Source organism: Toxoplasma gondii, chromosome VIII (genome assembly GCF_000006565.2).
Source record: "Toxoplasma gondii ME49 chromosome VIII, whole genome shotgun sequence".
NCBI classification, from domain to species: domain Eukaryota; phylum Apicomplexa; class Conoidasida; order Eucoccidiorida; family Sarcocystidae; genus Toxoplasma; species Toxoplasma gondii.
In genome coordinates this window covers 815,287-837,213 of record NC_031476.1, presented here as the reverse complement: position 1 = coordinate 837,213, position 21,927 = coordinate 815,287, and the positions used below count along the sequence as shown (strand labels likewise).

The following is a 21,927-nucleotide window of genomic DNA, read 5'->3' as shown; positions in this document are numbered from 1 at the left end:
CTTCTCGACGAGAGAGACCCGGGTGTGGAAACACCAGTCGGTACTTCACGAAACTTGAAGGCATCCGCCTGGATGCGTAAGAGGGTCTGTTCTGCAGCTAACTGGGTTATTTACGATTATCAGAGACAGAGGGTAAACCTGTTGCAAGCGCGAGCGGTACAAATCGCATGCGCGCTGCTCTCGCATTTATGCAAAGCTTTTCCCGCGATTTGCATGCAGGGCAGGCACAACCGCTCAAAGACATACAACAGCCAGTAGCATTTCTCATTTCGTGGTTTCGTTTAAATCTAAAGCACATCTTTTTACAAAAGGGAGAAGGCAGACACGTGCGACGACTGTCTCTCGGTTCGAAAGTTCACTGGATATGACGCATTTTAGCTGTTTCATCGCAGCGTTACACCAGCAACTCTTCGATTACACCTAGCGGTGCATTTGGGTCTGAAAAAAGAGGTATGCCTATCCACAGATGCATAGATATATTCATTTGCTCACCTAATCTTCGATTACATTCAAACATACATCCGGGTGCATACAAATAGATATATGTATGGTATATATATACCTATACGCAGTGTGCAATGCACTGTGCAACGACGCATTCTGGCATCATGAGACGGACATCAAGCTGCGTACACGTTCAGAACTCTCTGATGCCGCTCTTTGCTCTAACCGATTCCTCGAGTCGGGAAATTGTCGATCAAGTGTCTGGTTTTCTAGATGGCACTTCCGGCGAGGTAGACATGGTTTTAACCTCAGACTTTGGCTGGTTTTTACAGCAACTGTTTCCTCTCAACATGCAAGAAAAGTGACGCGTCGATGAGTGTTGGAGTCATGTGACGGGTCCCGCGAGGTGAGCGAAACATACGTTCTATCTTTGACGCATGCCAGTGGATCTTCATCGGTTGAAAGGAATCACACACTCCACTGGAGTAGTAGTACGAATAGAGGTGACCTGCGACCTTATCACGACTTCGTTGTCTAGCTAGCGAGGCAGGCGCTCAGATCTCAGGAGCCTGCGCAGCTGCTCGGTGCATCATCCGATGTAGGTCTTAGCCGTTATTCGAGAAATGTGAACCGATCCATTCAACGAGCTATTCGGTGTCAAGGAATGGACTGGAAATCGACCTCTTGGTCACAGAGTGTTTCCCCGCACTGCATCGTCATGAAGAACAGGAAAGGACTTGCTTCCTGTATTCCTGATTCACACGCAGTCTCCCTGCCCCCTGTCTTACCAAGTGCATGTTCTTACATCGTCCAAAGCTATGTACATATATCTACACATAACATATATTTATATATGTAGATGCGTATGCTTGGAGATGTGGAGACATGTAATTTCTTCATTTGACGGGAGTTGGACTTTCGGCAAAAAGTGACTTGTTCTACTTTTGAAAATGTGTTGGGCGGTGCGCGTCTGTGCGAGTGGCGCTCATTGGTTCATTTCGATGTTTTCGGATTTCTCTGCTTGCGCCCTCGGCGCGATATTGGCCCCCCAGCTCTCCAACAACGTCAAACGAACTTGGGTCAACAAGCGGGAACAAAGAGGCACCAGAGCGCTCGATGGAAGACAGACGGAAACAAATCGAAACATGCACAGCCGGAAAGCCGGCGCGACGCCAGTTCCTGACGAGGGCATGGGGGCCTCGAGTGTATTTGGAGAAAATCCGACGAGTCGAGAAACAACTCCGAAACCCCCATTGCGGTAAAAGAAGAATAAAACGCGAATTCTAAAACTTTTTCCTCGGGAGCGCCGCCTTCCCACAGAAACGGCGCAGAGCATCGATTCTCTGACTGCACAATGTTCAGAGCCGCACCAGGCAAAGACCCACAGACCCGTGTCTCGCAACTGCAGTCGTACGTTCGTCGATAACAGAAAACAATAAGTGACGCGCTCTTCGGATACGCAGACTCGAAAAAGCGAGAGACAACTTGTCTCGCGTTTCTTCGCGTTCCGCGCACACAGAACCGCAACCAATCTCTACAGAGAAATGCACCGCCAGACCGATATCACGAATCGCGGAGACCTCCCCGCGTCCGCAAAAACGCATGCCTCGAAGGCCGAGAGGCCCCGGCTGCGCCAGCGGCCACAGCCACTGGAGTCAAAGGCGCCTTCCCAGAGGAAGTGAGATTCACGAGGCGTCAAAAGCCTCTCGAGAAGCGTCCACGTTGGCAGAGAGAAACGTACAGAGGTCAAGCCGGTAGCGGCGACGACCGACAGCTCCTCAGAATCCTCATTCAATGTGCCGTCGCATGAAGGCCATGAAGCGCTCTGGAAAAGGAAGCAGAAGCCACAGAAGTAGACAGTGAAACATGGAGTGGACGAAGAAAACAGAAAGGAAGACAGGAAACAACGAAACAGAGAGTCGGAAGAGTCGTCTTGCCTTTAAACGGAAGAAAACCTGTCAGTTCCTCGATAGATATCGAGACGGACAATGGCGTCCACACTACTCAGCGGCGAGAGGAACTGCATGTCAAAGGAGTGGTTGGAGGAATTTATTTCATCACTTGTCGAGCAGATTTGGCAGAGTTAAAATGAAGTGTCTACGACATTCCTGCTCTCCTTTAGAAGGAAAAAACAACTGTCTCAGACCAAGCAAAACAAGATACGATGCTGGTGCACAAATTCTAAACTGGAGTCGGTTGCTTTACCCCACACCCTGCCGATGTACTTGATGCGTTAATCCCTCATCTGGATCCCGATTTTGCTACTTATGTACATATGTATATATATCTATATAAATGGATTGATAGATATATGGTAGATACAGAAAGAAACATATGTATATATGTATGTATATATATTTATATAGGTAAATATAGATAGAAATGGACTGAGATAGATACAAATAGAAAGACAGATGTAGAGAGATGCACCTCTTTTCCGTCTCATCCATATCTATACATCTGTTCGAATTTCAATGGAGAGGCGAAGCGACAGAGGTGAGCAAGTGCTATTGAGAACACAGAACTCACCAGCGTAGTAGTCCGGATTAACGCAGGAGATACTTTTTGGGTCTCCAGTTCTGAGGGACACAGGGAAAAGCACAAGATCCACTTAGACGATCAAGGGAAACTGTCTCCGGTGCAAACTCCACGGGGATTTAACATGTTTCGAACCGCAGAAAAAGTGTAGAATCTCGACCAGAAAGAAGTCACGCAGTCCTGGTTTTCACTACACGAGACAGACAACGCAAAACGCACCCATTTCTTGACCTGAGAGAACACACACTCGGCGAAGTTCTTCCCATGGAAGTTGACTAACGCGTCCACTGAGTTTGTAGTTTCTCGCGGAGACGATAATCGGTTCAAGAGGAAGGAAAAGGAATAAACAAGACACAGGCGCTCTTGCTTGTCCCCCACCCTCGCAGCGTATGTCTCTCTTTATAAAAGCAGCATGTCTTTTTTTTGAAGAAAAGAAGAAACGAAGCATGTCTCTCTCTTAGACGAAGAAACGTATCTCTCTCTCTCTTGAGAAAAGCATATCTCTCTCAGAAGAGAATACACGTGTAGCTCTGTCAGGAGAAGAAGCGTCGTTCGACTTTCTCCTGAAAGAGCGTCTTTGGCTTTTCGCGAGACAGAGGTAACTGGTCGCCTCCAGAACGCCTAAGGTGGACTCTGAAACGCCTCAGACACCGCCTACATGCCTCTTTTGGACAACAAGAAGACACAAGGAGTTCGGTAATTCCTCAGACCAGGCGCTGTCGCTTCCAGACGCGCGCGTCTCAAGAATCGGGAACACTGTAGGAAAGAATACGTTCTTCCGCGCCCAAATGTGCACTCTGAGAGGTTTTCCTTCGCTGCTGGTTTCTGCTCTTCGCTCAATAAAAGTAGAGCCACACCTCGATGCATGCGCGAAAAGTCCGTCGATGCATGTACAAAAACTGTGTCGACGCACATGGCTGGTGGACATGCATGCAACTCAAACGAATCGAGTACGGTGCCCTTCCTACAAGGCTACTCGATGCATTTACGGGCAGACACTCGGCGGAACCTCTCCCTCGCATGGAACAAGCGTCACATATGTGCATGCAGATTTGGCATGCAGATATACATATACATATATATATATATATATATATATATATAGTGTATAGTGGGATCCACGGGCATGTGCCTTGGGTTTGAACTTACTGGACAGTTTTGAAGGCATGTTCGAGTTTTTTGACGGTGTTCCAGCATGTCAAGATGTCGACAATTCCAACGTAGTAAAGCTTCGATTTGTCCGCAGACCACATGCCTCCAAACTCTGCCTGAAAGAAGGGGACGTGAGGCTCCATCGAGGCTGCACGAGGCGCACAACACTCAAGGCAACATCGAGAATTTCCCTTCCTACAAAGACTTACATCTCTGCAGATACCGAAATACATACACACACACACATGTAAAAACATCCGCGCGTCTAAATGTGAATGCGAAACCATCATTCCGTACACGGCAAAGACTCTCTCTCTCTGTGTCTCGGCTGACTCTCAGAAATGCGACACACGGGTGGCTCCGGAAGACGCACAAAGCATGCACAACAACTTCGCAGAGATCTACAAGGAAACAAATCTCTCGTTTCCTCGATCTCCACAACTTCAGCGCCCTTATGCTGGCTCGGGTCTACATCCTCCCGTTGCTCTCTCCATACAGTGTTGTATGATGACACATACACGTGCATAAACGTGGAAGTATGTGTTCGTGCTTATACATATATATATTTATATATTTATATATTTATATATATATATATATTTATATATATATATATATATATGCGCACATGCACTTGTTTGTCCATATGTGTCTCAGTCTAGTTGTAAGCACAATTTGACATATGGATATAGAAGTGAATATTGATACACACTCCTGTGTGACATCGAGCCACCCAACTAGACGTCGATGCTCGCAGCCTACGTTGAGAAAGTCCAGAGAGATGGTGAAGACGAAAGTTGTGGTGGAAGCTGAGGGGACGAGGGGGAGGGGGAGTAGGCGTCGAAGAGACCATGGCGGCCAGAACGTCATCCGGTTGTTCTGCAGAAAAGAACAAACCAAAATGGCTTTGAGAACTTGGTGAAACCTCCCCTTGAAAGACTTTGAAAGAACGCGTGCCGCACTTGCTCGTCTGCTGAATGTGAGTTGAAGCAAAACGTTCACCAGTTCAGGAGGTCCCTTGCATGCAGACGCGGGAAGTAACTCCCGACGCAAGAAACGGCTGGATCTCAACGGCAAAAAGCGCGAAAACATGACATGTGAATCTCTTGGCATGGAAAGTCTTACGGCCGCGGTAGAAGATCCCCAGGAGTAACGAGTAGTCGATGATCTGGTGCACTCGCAGAAATTCAACGTCCTTTTGCATCTGCGCAAGAAGTTGGCTTCGCCTTTCTGGCCCGAGTTCCATCTGCACGCGAAAACGACAGAGGACAGAAGAAAAACGGAATCTGAGAGCCTCAAAGACACAAACGCAAAACTCAGTTAACTAGGACTTGAGTTAACCTTCTGCATCCACCGACTAAAGCCGTGTTGCCTGCTCAGGCGTCGTCTCTGGTCGTTTGTCGCATGCAAAGAACTCGGCAGAAGAACAGACAGGCACATTTCAAAGCATTTCTGCGAATGCAGAAACGCCTGCATGCGGCGCGCATCCAAGGACGAGTAAATGACCGAAAAACGGGAAAACGAAACTCTGTTCAGAAGAGCGTCGCCCACCTCCAAGGGGACAGAGCGACGTAGTTCACACAAAACACACAAATGCATGCCGGTGGCTAAAAAGTAACCCCGCCTCTACCCAATACCCATTTCAGATGCACCGCCCTGTCCAAAAAAGAAAACTGTTGCCATATAAATATACATATACATATATATATGCATATATATATATATGTACGTCGACAAGCATATATTTATACTTGAATGCATATATATATATATATAGTGTGACAGACGGAAACAGCTGAGCAGATGTTGTCAGAGAGAGAAGAACCACTGGAGACTAAGGTACAAAATAAGTCCCGCGCTCCTCTTTGGCTGAGAGGGAAGACGAAGGTAGGATTTAGTGTTTGCATTTGCATGGCACTGCATGCGCCCGGCTCCCTCTCTCCGTCTGGTCTGTGCAAGACGAAGCAGGCGCAAAGCTGTCCCCTCCGACGTTCAGGCACACTCGATCTTTCCTGGAATACGCTTTTCGCAGCACGAGTCAGACCAGAGACTTTTGTTTTCTATTCGCAACTTCCGAGTTCCGAGCTCTCTGAGGAGCGAGCAGAGCGCCGAACACACTGGAAAAGCGCCTCCTAAAGTCGAGACGACAGTGTAACTCTCGTCGCGGCTTTCCCCGCCCTCTGAGCACAGGTGTGGGTGGAACAAAAGTCTTTGTGGGGATGCAGACGGTTTACGTCAGGGAAAAAAGGCCGCCGTCGTCCTACGTTCCTTGCAGGCATGTCGTCCACACCGAAGAGAACGCGTCGTCCACTAACTCCTGTTTCACACCCTTTCTATCAGGCTGCTGTGACTTGAGGAAACCGTCACTTGCGCGCAAAGCGACGACACAGAGAGACCGCCTGAATGCGGAACGCAGGTACGCTTCTCTTTTGTCTTCCTTCATCGTGAAGACCCACCTGCTCTTTCTCTCTGTCGATGTCGAGGTCTTTCAATGCGACAGTGCTGTCTCTGGAAGCAAATACGCAGAACACCGAACCGAGTGCAGTTGCTGGTTGATGCGTCCGCGAATTCGATTGCGGAGCTCTTTAGCCTTAGGTGAGCTCCACGTTCAGCCAGAAAAACATCCATATTCAGGTAAGATACAAATCCGCCGCTGCGGTGTTACGGAACCGCAGTGAAACAGCTATCGCACAACTGTTTCCAGCTCGTTCCCGAGCGACATGCACGAGGCCAAGAACATGACTTGGTCGTCTCACCACGATTTGCGACTGAACCACAACACAGCGGTACAAAGACACAGATCCACCCTGGATTCTTTGACGCTGTTGTCAGACGCAAATAAGCGGCAGGTTCTCCACACTCGTTCCTTTATTGACTTCGTTTATTCTTCGCTACTCGTCGAGGGTCAGTCTGCTGCAACTGAGAAAGAGAGTGCAAGGGACCGGGGAAACAGACACAATCTGGTCCCTCCTTCGCATAAATGCACTGTGTAGTTATAGGTCGCATGCCTCAATATCTACAAGACTATAATTATATACAGTGCCTCACTCCCTTGAGGTCTTCGAAAAACGTTTGTCTTCTTTCACTGACACCAAAAACGCTCGCGCATTCATACACGCATATATATATATATATATATATATATATATACAGATATATACATAGATACATATATCATAAATGTATATACATACATGTGCACACTGCTTATCAGATGGATATTGGTATTGCATTTATCCCTGTTTAACATATAAACCCCTAATATATTTCTTTGTATAACGGGGCCTCGTGGATTCGCAACTTCATGTGGGATGAGAGAATAGCTGGTAATCGCGGAGACGGCATTGAGAATCGTGCACCACCCTGCCTGTTGACGAGTATGTTTAACTGAGAATGTATACTTCACATAACTGAATCGGTATGTATAAGTGAATACACGAGTACACAGATTTTCACATATAAGCATTAACGCGGATATACGAAACGCGGCAGATGCCGATAAAGGAGGGGGGATAGACTTGCATTTAGAAAGAAAGAAATGCGTAGACAAACACCCTCGCGTCTGAAAACGAGCGAAGCCAGAATGCGCGCCTTCATGCCAAGAGCTCTATACGCATGTGCACGCACCGTTCTCAAAAAATGGATCTTCCTTCATCTGCCCCCACCAGCATTTACGCAAGTCGAAGGCTACCTTGGCAAAGAAAAAGTTCGGCCGCATATGAGACTCACTTGAGTTGGTCTGGAGACAACTGCCGTTTGTAGGTGGACCCTTTGAGGTCATAGCGTCTGTGGATTTCGACGGGCGTGTGAAAGAAATTTGACATCACGATAAAATACTTTTTGTGCATGCGCCGGTCAGCTGCCATGTGAGCTGCAAAAATCTCGCAAGACAGCGGGTGTTCCACTTTAGCTGCAGAAAATCCCAAAACGACGACAGTGGCGCGGATCTGCATGCTTCACATTGCGCTGCAGGCCGCGGTCTAGGACGCAACAAGACGGTCGAATAACAGAATCGGCTTATATTGGAGACGACGGCTCCGAGCAAATACAGTTCCGACGACGCGGCCTCGAACAACGCCATGTTCTGTGGTTTTTGTGAAGTCTGGGGCGCCCTCGAGTATGAATTTGGGATGCGTTATTCCAGAGACCCTTACGCGAAAGGACGGCGCCGCCGCTCCTGTGTTTCTCTTTCAACCGAATTGCATGCAGCCCAAAAAAACGCGTGAGAAGCGAATCGGGATTCGCCATCACGTGTTCGTAGTAGTCCAGCAAAATCGAGCGCAAAAACATCGCTGTGCTCTTGGAAATCTGAGGGAAACGACCGGAGAAACGTCATTCATGTAACTCCTGGGCCAGAACCAAAAAGGCATGCATGTCCAAGGCACATGCACCGTGTATCACGCCTGGAAGCGAAAAGCAATCCGAGGAATGCCGCCCCATCGAAGCAATTTAGGCCGCACACAAAAACGAGGATGAGACAACGCAATTCTCCATTCTCGTAGGACGATATCTATTCCTGCCGAATTTCTGGAACCCCACTCCCCATATGAGGATGCAATATAGTCACGGGTATATATATATATATATATGTAGATATATATATATATATATATATATATGTAGATATATATATATATATATATGTAGATATATATATATATATATGTAGATATATATATATATATATATATAAATTCGTAAGGTTGTGGCATTTATGGCACCCGTTTAAGAGTTGTTGAAGCAGAGACAAGTTCCGAGCGAGCCACGGTAGCATGAGAGATACTCCTTTCTTTTTATTGAATGTAGTGAATTTCTTCGCTGCATGTCTACATATATCTTCGTGTAGACGCACGCATGTACACGTAGGTTCAAGTATTATTCGTTGTTACATTCACCAATACAGCAGATATACATCCATATACATATATATATATCCAATATATGTACGCGTATGCTGCATAGTTCTGTAGACTTGTACTCATTGGTTCTGTTTCCCTTTTCGCATGCACAGTACTATTTGAATGCAGAGAGTTTTGTCTATGTGGTTACAGCCGCTTACAGTTTTGATCATGAATTTTCCGTCCGCAGTGTAGTAGAAAAGCGCGCCGCTTCTTCCCTCAGACACCAGCTCCGACAGGGAAGACAAGTTGCCTGAAAAGCGACAAGAGTTCAAGAAAGAATTTTTCTTCATCCAGAACACCCTCATCAGGACAGCTGGGTCTGCTCCCTCAGCAAATCCCAAGACCGTTCCTCTGCAGTATCACTGCACTTTCCTTCTCGGAGCATGCACATACTTCGCCATGCATAATTATACATACATACATACATAGATACATAAGTCTGTGCATCGATATTATGCATCTCTCTGTGTGCATCCTTAATGAGAATCTACTTGAATGAATTGTCAGCGCTGTGCCCTTCCCCTTCGCCTGGCGGCGTTTCTATCCCTCTATGGCTCCACCTGTTCCGGAACCCTCAGCCGTCGTCACCCTCTCAGCCTCTGTGGGTGTCTGTACAGCGGCGAGCGTCCTCGGTCATGCGGATGGTAGTTCCGGTCGCGCATTTTCCTGTCTTTTAACTGGAACGGAAGTCAGCAGCCCCCAAAGAAAGGTCTGAGTGCACGCGTCGTGTTTTTCGTCTGGAAGTTGAAACAAAATTCTTCTTCTCACCGAGAAGCAGGTTTCCAAGGAGCTGCTCGGGACCCACGGAGCGAACGTAGGTTTCACTGCTGATGTGAAATCTCTCCCGCAGTCGCCGAAAGACCATCGGGGCGTAGTCGACGAAACGAACTGCAAACTGAAGAGAGCCGCACAGGACACGAGAGATCCTTTGGAAAAATCAGACAGAAATCCACTTTTAAGAAATAAAGAACGCGAGCGTCGTCTCCGCAAACTGCAAGAAAGACATGTTGGCGTCGTCGCGGAAGAAAGAAGCGAAGCAAAGGTAGTTTCACGAAACAAAAGCGCCGAGGTGAGCGACAGCGAGAAACGGTCTCCTGGATAGGTGGAGATACCACCTTAAAGAAGAAAGGCATCCGTCCTCTCGCACATCAGACGCATTTCAAAGCTCGTTTCTAAGCCGCTTCGAAACTCCAGGACTTCCTTGCAACGCATGTGCTCAAACGACGCGCATGCACCTGCACAGTGCCCGTCGAGGCTCTAGTAACGAAGGGAATGGCAGAGTCCGCATTCCAAGAACACAGTCCTCGACAAAAGCAGCGTGTGATGACTGTACCAGCAGACAGATCGACCGCGAGAACGCAACGAGTTGTCTACGCCAAGGGGAGGAGAAAAGCGTTCTCTCTCCAGGATTACCTCACCACCCTGATCCCCCCTGCGCAGCTATCCGCAGCGATACAGCTAGCGTTCAGATACGGCGCAGATGCACAAGTGCAGTGCGGGCTTGTCGTTTTCTCCACCGAGAGTCTGAGAGGCGAAAAAGTGGATATTTCGAGAGAACGTAACACAGCGCTTACCAGCGATCTGCGGTCACTTATGCTTTTGACCATGCCTGTGTTGGGGAGAATGGAGAACTTCTCCTTCATGACAAAGTCGTAGCGCTCGATGGCTCGCTGCGGTTCGCTGCTCGCTCGGCCTGCCGCCAAGCGAATGCCGACCATGATGTTGATCACTGTGTCCCAGTTCTCATGTCCAAAGTGGACGGCGAGACCCTTCGGACTGCCCGGCGGACTGCAGAAGAAAGAAAAACAAATCGTAAGAAATATACGTGCGTTTGTGCATGTGGTACACACACACACGCAGATATATATATATATATATGAACATGCAGGTATGTTAATATGTACACATGTATACGTATGTGTATGCTACATACGCGCATGTAGACATGTGCGTATGTCGATGTGTGTGATGTGCATATATATATATATATATAAATATATACATGTATATATATATGTATATATATGCATGATACATGTATATGTAGGTGTGTAATGCAAGGATAGATGCACATGAATGTACATCGCGGAGAGGTAGATCTAGTCAGACTCTGTAGCGGGGGGCGCGTGACGACGCACGCCCTCGTCCACAGAACTACGGTGGCTCAGTCGTTTCGTTCAACGAGAAAGCCAAGCGCGTTCTTTGAGATCTACAGTTGAGGATTTGACGTACCGCGAACTGTTGCTGTCTACGCGCTTGAGGCGGAACGAGCCCATGGGCAGAATGGTGCGGCGTCTCCGTCGTTGTCTGTTCGCTGAGGCAACAACAGACGCGAAAATGCAGGACAGAAGAAGACAAGTCCAAAAACGCTCTGCAGCGTTGACATTCGTTGGCGCCAGCGAGAGCTCCGAAGCCCCATACAACAAGAAGCGACGAAAATCCAGGAAACGGTTCCTGCTTCGGCGTTCTTTCGAGACATCTGCAGCTCTCCCCCGTATCCAGGCGTTGCTCGACACAAGAAACATGCTGCTTCTCAGATGCTCACAGCGAGAGCCGTCTATCGCGTGCGCTTCTCTCTCCTCGTGGATCTGCACCGACTCGTCTCGAAAAGAGTTTTACATGTTTGTCCAAGTATACGCATGGCTGGACATGCACATGCATTTTAATCTATCTCGATACTTCCACGTGCCCAATCCTTTAAACCACGATGCAACATAACATATATATATATATACATATACATATATATATATATATACATATATATATATGTGTATGTGTGTGGGGGTATCTAGAAGTAACACCCTCGAAAGTCTTTCGTTTCATTCATCCTGAGGAGATCGCTCACAAAATTTGAAATTCGCGCGGTTCATGTACATGCGATGCAGCGGAATTTCGTCAGACTGGGAGCCGCTGTCCTTGCTGCATGCGCGCACACCGGGACACCGGAGAGGCAACAAAGGAATGAATTTTCGATGAGAAACTGGCAAGACAACATATAAAAACTGCACTTCGAAGAACGACTCCTCACGACAGGACGTCTCGAAGACAGAGCGTTCAACAGTGCAGGGAAACAGCATTTACGAGAGACAAAACAGTCGGAAACAGGAGAGGCGACTAAACGATCCTGTGAGAGGAACAAGAACATCTCCGATGTGACAACACAACATCAGCAGAAATGTGCACAAACACAAATACGGACATGCATATATATATATATATATATATGTATATATATATATATGTATATATATACGTACGTGCATACACGTACACATAGATGCGTGCATCCATATGAATATCGGTTCCGAAATGTACAAAAAAGACGCGAATGATCAAGGACAAGGTTGAACGCGGAGGGACGGCTGCGTATCGATGCATCGGCGTGGACTTGTGTCGCGGGGAAGAAACGTATAGAATGGCGACTTTCTATCCACAGGTTTAGAGAAGGAGGATAAATCGAGAACGAGATACGTAGCGACAGATCTGGAGTTGCAAGTGCAGATGGAAAAGACAACTGGTGTCGAATTCGTGGTGGCAGTCACGAAAGTTCTTTTTTCTGTCTTACTGGAGAGGGCGGCTGCATGGGCTACTCAACACCGGGTGCTGAAGAACCGTCAGGAAAGCAAAGCAGACAGAAAAAACTCGAAATCGCATCTCTCACGAATGTTTGCTCTGCGCCGCGCGATTCCTCAAATGTTTCAGCCGAAAAAGCAATCCTGTACTTGTGTTACCAGGTCAAGACGTTCCCTCAAGGTTCCTCTGTCTCGCTGCTCGTTTCCTGCATTCCCTCTCGGTTTCTCAGCGGCTGATCTCTCTTTCCTTCCTCTCTCTACCTTTGGATTGTCGCAATCTCCTTGCAGGTCACATCCACCCAGAGGTCTTTCGTTTCCTCTCTCTTCGGCGCTCACGCTATTTCCAAATCTCGACCCCCTACGCCTTTTGCTTCGTCGTCTCCCCTTTCGTTTGCTCTTTCTTCACCTCATCTTACCTCCCCTATCCGTTCCCCTTTTTCCCCCCTTTGCGTCTCATCGCTCACCTCCATCTGCCTTTTCCCCTTCTGGTCTCGCGTTTCGTTTCCGGTGTGCTCGCCTTCTTCTTCCCCTGTACTCCCCCCCCCTCCCCCCGGTCGCTTCTTGTCTTTACCGTTTTCAAGTTTCTCTGCCTACCTCGGAGAGTGCGTCGGGGCCGTCGTTTTCGTCTGTCGACTGTCGCTGCGTTGTCTCCGCGCTCCTGAGGCGAATTGTGACTTTCTTCGAAGTGAAGCTGCGATACCTGCTTCCACCCGAACCGTGTTTTCTGCAAGCCGGTGGCCGAAAAACTTTCTCACCCTCCCGGACGTCCCCTTCAGGCCCCCGCGCCAAGCCAAAACGCGTCTCCTCTACCTTTGCGTCGGTCTCCTCCGGTTCGCTCCCGGCGGACCCCACAAGCACCGTCCCGTCGCCCAGAAACAGCGGCTCGGCCTCCGCCTCGCGGGCACCAGGTTCCGACACCGCATTCCTCAATTCTCTCCCCGTCTCGCCTTCTTCTCTCCCCGTCTCGCCTTCTTCTCTCCCCACTTCAAGGGTCACCAGGCCCCTGGGTCTGCAGAAAGGCCAATGGTCGCGGCTATCGAAGCTGGAGGAGCCGCAGTTCCCGAAGATCCCGACGCTGCCGCGGTCGCCGTTCGAGGCAGAGAGAACGGGAGGCTCGCAGGCAGTGAGTCGCGTGGACTTCCGGCCTTCCTTCTCGTTCGAAGTTGCTCCCGCAGACGAGAGAGAGGCGCGGTCGTCGTCCCTCAGGAGGGAGAGCAGGCGCCCGATGCGCGCCTCAACCGCTTCGATCTGAGAAATCGTCTTGTTCGCTTCAGCCTCCACTGCGTCCTTCACAGTCGCCGTCCGCAACGCATGCAGCTGCTCCAGCGTCCGCCGCAGATGCGCGTGAGTCTCATGAGTCAACTCGCATGCAGCAGACGCTTCTTCGCACCCTTGAGATTCGCGAACTCCTGGCACTTCTCGCTTCGACGGTGCTCCACCTGACCAGGCTTCTTCTCGTCCTTGAGATTCCCTCGTTGTCGAGGATGCTTCTCGCGCTTCAGATCTCCTCTGCGTTGAGGCTTCGTCTTCCCTCACTGACTCCACGGCCTCCGAGGACCTCGGTGCGCTCGAGGCAAATGCGCCGTCGACCCTGGAAGTGAGAGGCGTCGCGGGGACCTCCTCTGCGGTGTTTCCGCTCAGCTTGCGAGAGACAACACCGCATGCGCGGTCTTCGCCCTCGGCTTCGCTCATGCTGCGGACGGGGAAGCTCGGGAAAGGATGGATGTCTTCCATCGAAGGACAGGAACTCGCAGACAGGGGGACATGTTCTTCGAGGGACCTCACGGGGCATGCAATCATACGAGAAAACTCTCCCTTCTCAGACAACCCACCTCCATGGTCCGAGACCGCGCCTGCAGCGGCTGTCCCTGCATGTGAGAGTGAAAGAAGCGGACACAGAGAGCCGGTAGGGAGACGACGCGGCAGGCGGACGAGAGTCCAGGTATGAGACAAAGACTACCAAGTTGTTTATGCTACATTTTGGCGAACGTGCAGCATATAACGGATGACATGTTGATTTTGCTGATAAAGCAAAAAAATATAAAAAACTATTTTCAAAATTTGAAACACCTGCTTAAACTTCAGGAGAAATCTCACTGTCCTCCTGTTTTCATTACAGTAAAATCAGAGTCTTTTATGGCTGAGAGGATGCGTTGAGGAAGAAGGAAGAATCGCGGGAAGGTGACTTGCATCAAGACAGACGAACTTTGTTGGTGGCAACAAACAGTGAACAGCGCACAGGGAGACGAAAGCGACGAGGGGGGTTGAAGAGGTCGACAGGGAAGGATGTAGAGAAAGAGACAAGGGTGGGCAATTTTGTGTGAACAAGCGACTGCAGATTGTTTTCCGCGCGTTTGAATCGCGAGTGGATACACGTGAGAGACAGCCTGAAACTGTGTTTGACTTCCCTGAACGAATTTGCAAATTAGATAGTTCCGGTGTCTCTTTGCGCGAGAATCGACAATGGAGGACACGGTTCCCTCCGAGTTTTGAGCAGCACTGTCTCTCGTTCAGCACAAGTGGAGACATCCTTTTCGCAGTAGGCCATAACGGTTACGGAAGAAAACCTTAATGTCGTGAAGCGGAAGAATATAGCACTCGTACCCCCGTTATAAGCAACCCAGGGCGGCGATGTACAGGATAAAAAGTTCGGCTGTCTGTGCGGCCTATCACAGCTATACATGCGGCATCCTCGATACTCTACCGCCGACGCGGAGGCGGTGACACAGTTTGAGAAGTGGAGCTCCCAACACAGTTATCCTGCACCCCCCGGCGGAAAGAAGGAAAGCGAAGCGTGAGGTCGCCTCTAAGGAGTCTCCGCAGCGCTTACCGTCGGCGAGGTGGGCAGCGTCTTCCTCTGCGTCTTTGATCACATGCGCAATGATGGCGTCGGAGGTATCTTGTTCCTTCTGAACGACAGAGACAACGCTGTTGACGAAGTCCACCACGCGCCCCAGTTCCTCGCGCACTCTCTGCAGTTCTTGCTTCACCGCTTCCACGCTGTCTCGGCGGCTCTCCGACCGCGAGTCGGCTGAACTCTGCACATCTGAATGGCGATGCCGGGAAGCTGAGTAAACACAGACGAGGAGAAGACTTCCAGCAACCAGCGCTCTTGCAAAGAAGGCGAACTCCATGGAAATCAGATTCTTGGTGGATATGAAAAGGAAAACGGAAGGAGGAAACCGCGGGACGCCACAAAAAGCGAGACACGGAGAGACACCGAAAACGCGCGAGACACAGAAAAACACAGAAACAAGCGACGCTCCTGCGACAGCCTGGCTCCTCTCTTCTCATACTCGTGACATACACGCTCGCATACATGCAACCCTTCACTGACGAATCTGCAAATATATTTATATATAAATATATATTTATATATATATATATTTATATATATATATATATAGTGTGTGTGAATGCCGATACATACACATAGGAAAGTACGTATGAGTACATAGGTAAACGTATACAGATGTATACATATATATATATATATACATATATATAGATATATCAATAGATACATATACGCCTATACATATATATTCATATATATTCATATATATACATATATATATATATATATATGAAGGTGACTTTGTGTAAGTGTACATGTTTACGAATATTTCTTTGTCGCTTGCGCCCAGTGCTGTCGACCCCGAAGTTCGTTTTCCTGTTCAGCTCACCTCGCATTGAGACCGCCTTTTTGGCGGCGGGAATGCACTGGTGCCCCGCTGAAGTGTCTGCAGCGAGTTCTTGGGGGAGGACTCCGAGGAGCGCGAGGAAGGCGGGGGAAGTCCGGACGGCTTGTTTGAAGTCGAGCAGCATCATGCGCGAAGATCCGTCGGGCATGACCGTGGCGTTCTGCATGAAAACTCTTCGAATTTCTGCGTCCGATGAGCTCGGCTGGGTCCCGCCAATCAGCGCTCGCCGTGTTTGCTCGACGCAGTGGATCAGCAACACAAAGTCCTCCACACCGATGGTGTCGCGCTCGATCTGCGGCTTTAGCTCTTCGTAGCGCTGCAGCGACAGCGGTTCCTGCAAGCCGCAAGACGGACTGCGCAGCGAAGGCTCCCGGCGCGCCGTCACCCGCGGAGAAGCCACTGAAGTCTGCTCGCACTCGCTTGCGTCTTCCTCGAACCCCCCCAGGCCGTAGTCCGCCAAACATGTCGCGCCGCCTCCGTAGCTGAAAAAACGCAAAAACGCGCAGGCGAGGTAGACAGCTTCGGCGGCTTCAACGCCGCATGCAGACGAAGAAAAAGAAGTCACGGACGGCCTCATGAAGTCGAACGTTCGCACAGTAAATGTAAAGAGAGTCGAGACAGCCGATGGAAAGCAGCGTTCTGTGGCCGGAGGGGGGAAGGAGAAAGGAAGAGATGTGGAAGGAGAAAGGAAGAGATGTGGACGGAGGGAGGAAAGGGTGAGGGAGAGGCAGAGGAGTAGACAGTCACAAGTTCAGACGTACGTCGGATTCAGAATCTTGAAGGAGAGATTCAGTTTCTCGTCGTCGCTTCCGCGCATCATGGTGCCCAGAGCTACGGCAAACTCCGTGAAACTCAGCTGCGCAAAAAGCAAAGAACAAGGGCAACGGACATCTCCAGACCGCCGTGCACCCACTAAGTAGACGTATATAATGGCCCCGCGTAAAGTCGTCTTTCACATTCCCCATCTGCACAAACAAATAAACTTTCTTGTGTGTACGTGTGTGTGAATAGTATATATGTCCATGGATGCACGCAACTACATGCACAGATATACATACATATATACATACATATATACATATATATATATATATATATCCTTTTTGAGACATGTTTCCGTACAAGAGGGAGTGACACAAACCGACGCGAGGACCAAAGCAGATACGGGGTGTACGCACACTCTGAGAAACTCACTCGCGAGTCGCCGTTTGTGTCGAAGGCGTTGAAAAGGCGCTCGGCGAGGAAAGTTTCGTCGACCATGCCGAGGACTCCCAAAGTATCGCAGAAGCGGGAGAAGGGAAGTGAGCCATCTGGCGCGATTCTTCGGAATCTGAAGCAAATGGCAGACACACACCGAGCTGCAGCCGTTCCACGCGAGTGTATGTGCAGCGAGAGACGCGCGCGCATGCTCAGGAAGCATGAGTTGTCTGGAGGCCAGACGCGTTGCACGCAGTTCCATCCTTGAACGCATCTAAGGAGAGGCCTTGATCCTAAGGGATCTACAGAACGTAAAATCCGAGACGGTCCCTCCGCTGATGGGCATGCGCCATACCCTATTCTTCCAAGCAGCCGACTTCTGCCCACTGTTTTGAACATCCGCCGTCTCCATCCTTCCTCCCCTTTCCCCATCCTCTTTCACTGGTCCAACACCAATCCACTCCAGCAGCGCGCAGAATCATACAAAGATGTATGTGCATGCTTGATAGATACAGAGAGACAGAGAGATCGATACAGGTATAAGGAAGACATGTCGACGAAGGGGGCTGCACGTAAAAAGAGAGACATCGATGGACACAGATGGAGAGAAACAGGAATGTGCCGATATACAGGCGTCGGTCGACAGGCTACCAAATCGGCATGAGACGGAGGAGGCTGTGTACCGGTTGTACAGATCTTTAATTTCCTTCGGTCCTAGGTTTGTCTTTGTGAGGATGTCTTCGAGAAGCGTCCGCTCCATCTTGGCGGGAAGTCGGGCATGACCCTGGAGCGTGTGTTTGAATCCGAGAGGACTTTTCGCTAGGTCGTCAGAAGGCGCGACGTCTCCCGCAGAGCGGTGGGTCGCCTGGCTCCGGCCGCAACACGATCTCATTCTGTTCCGGAAAAAGACGAGGGGAATCGGCCGGAAAAACTGCAGAAAGGTCTAGTCTCAGTGAAGCTTCGCGCTCCACGTGAAGCCCAAGGGAAACAGACACCTTACTCCCCCACACCGCATGGGGACTCTCGACGCATGCAGACGAAGCGCATGCATGCAGAAAAACGCGGACAGTGTGCCTTCTGAAGAGGCGCGGGGAAGACGGAGGGGGAGATAGAGAAGAAGGAGAGCGGCAGAGAAAGGGAAACCGAGAGAGAAAAGAGAGAAAGACAGAGAAAAGGGGGAGAGGGAGGGAGAGACACCGAGCGAAGAGAAAGAGAGAGAGATGGTCGAGAGGCGGCTCGGCGCCGTTCGCGACCTTGGGAGGAGCCTTCTGACTGCCGTCGACGGTAGTTCAACAACCACTGCTTCCTCGGAGAAGCAGAAGCAGAAGAAATTCGGTGTCTATGTCAAGTATTTTCTACAGGCGATCTCGCCCTCGCGTTCACGCAGAGACAGACAGAGGAAACGGAATGACAGACGAGAACAAACAAAAGAGATCGACCAGCGAGACTGAGACGTGGACAGAGTCTGACGTCGGGACACCGCGAGGTTGAGAAACTTCAACACTCAGCCTCCCTCCTGAACGGCTTCCGATAGACTCTCCGGTGAAGGAAAGCATGTCGGCAACACCGAAGAGAAGGGAGGAGTGCGTCTCAGCTGCTGTGCACGAGAAAAAGGAAAGTGACACTAAGACGGAAAGCAGCGAAATAAAACGCCGAGAAACGGACGAAAATGAAAGGGAGCGAAACGCGTGGAAAAGTACGTTCTCATAGGCCACCGCCGAGGGACAGAAAGGAGAGAAGCAATGTGTCTGGGGAGGAGAGGACTTCCACAAGAATGGAAGCAAGGCAGCCGTCAGGATCCTTCCGTTCGCGCATGCAGACCAGAGTCCCGCCCGCGAGCCTGAGAAAGCCTGGACCATACCATCGTCTCCTGGATCTGTCGAGGGGAGTTGTGTTCTCGGAAAAGCCGTGCGCCAGAGCGCAGGCCACAGTTTCCGCTACCCTGAGCAGTCCAGCGAAAGTTTTCAGGCGAACTCAAGAAAGATGACAAGGAAGAAACAAACTCGCAAGTCAGAGCGGACCTTCAGCGCCTCGAGGACAGCTCGGCTTCTCGGCCGGAGCTGGGGAGGCGCAGTTCCAGCAACGAGTTGGACGCCTGCTTCAGAGTTCGTGAAGATCTTTGTTTCCCGGATCCAAGCCTTTTTTCATCGTGCTTCAGCGTGCAGTTCCCAAACTGCAGAAGAACCGGCACGTCGCCGTTGTCGGCTCTATGGAAAGCAGCGCATGCGCGGGGCCGGCTACGAAAAGGAGGGATGGGAGCGCGGGGTGGAAAGAAAGACGAAAAATGGTCCAAGAGGTCGAGAAACACGAAAGAAAAGGGCTTCTCTGAAATAGAAAGGCCGTTTGACAGCACGTCTTCGAGGCTGGTCTCTGCCGCGGGAGACGAGGCAGCGCAGACGAGGATCTGCGCGATAAAAATGGCTCCACGAGTCTCACAGCACAAAAACGGAACCGAGAGAAACCCAGCCGGGGAGTCTGCTCCAGGAAAAAGCCTGGAGAAAAGGAAACCACGACGGCTGGCTCGGCGTCGACGAGTCCTCAGGTCATCGCTCGCGCACATATTTGCGGAAGTGTGCCGCACGGCACGGACAGTTTGTTGAGTTTCTCGAATTTTTGGAGACCTTCGCTTCCCTCTTCCGTGAAATGCCAAAGGGATCGAGAGTCCTTTCCTGAGATATCGACATGCAAGCTGGTTGTCAGCGCGTTCGGCACGTTGCCACGCCGACAGGAGACTGCATGCGCGGAAAGCGAACAGCGAAGAAGCGCAGAGAGCCGAGAGGGCATGCCTCTCTGGAGAATGAGATAGGTAGAAATGCGGAGAAAGTCGCCTCATAAAGAGCAACTTAGAATTCCGCAGTCGAGAGAGCAAGATATGAAATCAAATGAACGAGAGAGAATATCTCTGGTCGCGTCGATCAGGTTTGTGTGTCTCCGGTGGTCTTCCCGGCGTGCGTTGACTTGTGTAGCGATGCGTGTGGCTCTCTTGCCTTCTTTGCTCATACTGCCAGAAGCAGAAAACAACGTTTCCTCACTCGAAAACGCTTACCACACATTTTTCTTGCGACAGTGTGTCCAAACGAATGGCCCACTTCTACTGCTGATAGTTATATCAGTGCATTACCGATTCGTGTGTGTAGCATTTCCGATGCTCCGTCACATCGCAGCTATCTGTCTCTATCGTATCTGAATGTGTTTGTTTTTAAGGGGGAGTTCTCTACCGAGCTTCACCTTGTTTGGGCGGAAGCACTGGATACAGAAACAAGCTGGGTCACTCCATAAGCCTGGGTCTCCCCCTGCATCGTCTCCAGTCGAGGGCAAGAGGCTTGCCTGACTTTGCGTTTGATAAACGCAGATAAATGATACACGAGTTGGACTGCCGGTTTAGATCCTGGAAATCTGTAACGCGGTTTAGTGAACTCTTTTGGTCTGCCCCCAAGAAAGCAGTGAACTAAATAGATACAAGGAACTTGACAAACATTACTTGTTAGCGCTGAGTGTCAAATATACCTACACTGTTCTGTTGGCTACACAGGTTCTCCTTTTCGCTGATTGTGCGGCTAGTTCGTACACAGGCATGTGCACGCCGCAGTTGATATCAGTCCCAACATGCTTGGTGCCGAACACACATTTGCAAACCAGGAAAACGCTTTTTTACACCATTCCTGGGGGGGGGGGGGCTGTAGCTTCTTTGTTCAAGCGTCTTGGGAAGTACGTGTCAACCTGCCGTGTATCGCGGAGTTTCGAACTTCGGACAACCATCGTAAGAGGCCGGTGAAGCGAACAGAGTCTTTCTCTGTATTGCAGTCCGCATGGTTTGTTCAAAAGGTTCTCTCTAAACCACGTAGCTCTCCTCGGCGGAAGGAGCAGGCAGACTAAAAACCGTGAAATGGATATTTCTGTGCGTGCCTATGCGTTTTCCACTTTCACGATGGTGCCACGTCAGGACGAATTGGCATGAGTCCACCTTCCTTATTTTCTCTTCTCAAGAATCTTGTGCTCCCGATAATGGAATCTCCAACGCGGAGGCCATCGTACCTTTCAGCCACGAATGATTCGTATTCAGTGGCTACGGCCTCGCCTGAGGAAATAGTCCAGATCAAATGGACCGTGTTCGATTGGAACACCACTATTATGAAACAGATTCAGAGCCAACATTTGTGTCCTTGTTGAACTGTCCACGTGTTGGGGTGGACGAACGACATTAGAAACGCACGGATGTGGTACATACCCCGTGAAAAAGGTAAGAAGCTGATGCTGCCTTTAAGACCACACCCCACCCCATGGCCAAGTGCGGGGAATTGACAGGTCTCGGATGAACGCGAAATCCCAATAGTGGATGACGGCGCCAGCCGTCACTGCGTATTACGTGGTGTTAAAAGTAATTCCATCTCAAACCGGTGGTACCTTAGTGACTAT

General features: G+C 49.9%; 1 protein-coding gene across 1 annotated transcript; it reads right to left on the bottom strand.

Moving 5' to 3' along the window:
* Positions 1-1,459: 1,459 nt before the first annotated feature.
* TGME49_230490 (phosphatidylinositol-4-phosphate 5-kinase) lies at positions 1,460-20,148 on the bottom strand. The gene is made up of 21 exons (XM_018780257.1): positions 18,195-20,148; positions 17,509-17,644; positions 17,076-17,170; positions 16,297-16,796; positions 15,441-15,677; positions 13,579-14,478; positions 13,205-13,557; positions 12,604-12,641; positions 11,884-11,957; positions 11,268-11,349; positions 10,610-10,823; positions 9,804-9,930; positions 9,194-9,285; positions 8,289-8,442; positions 7,864-8,005; positions 6,591-6,642; positions 5,260-5,380; positions 4,897-5,013; positions 4,132-4,282; positions 2,974-3,023; positions 1,460-2,269 (listed from the first exon to the last, which is right to left on the bottom strand). Exons 1-21 carry the CDS (start codon positions 18,401-18,403, stop codon positions 2,232-2,234), a joined length of 3,882 nt encoding a protein of 1,293 aa, XP_018636885.1. The 5' UTR covers positions 18,404-20,148; the 3' UTR covers positions 1,460-2,231.
* Between the last annotated feature and the right edge of the window lie 1,779 nt (positions 20,149-21,927).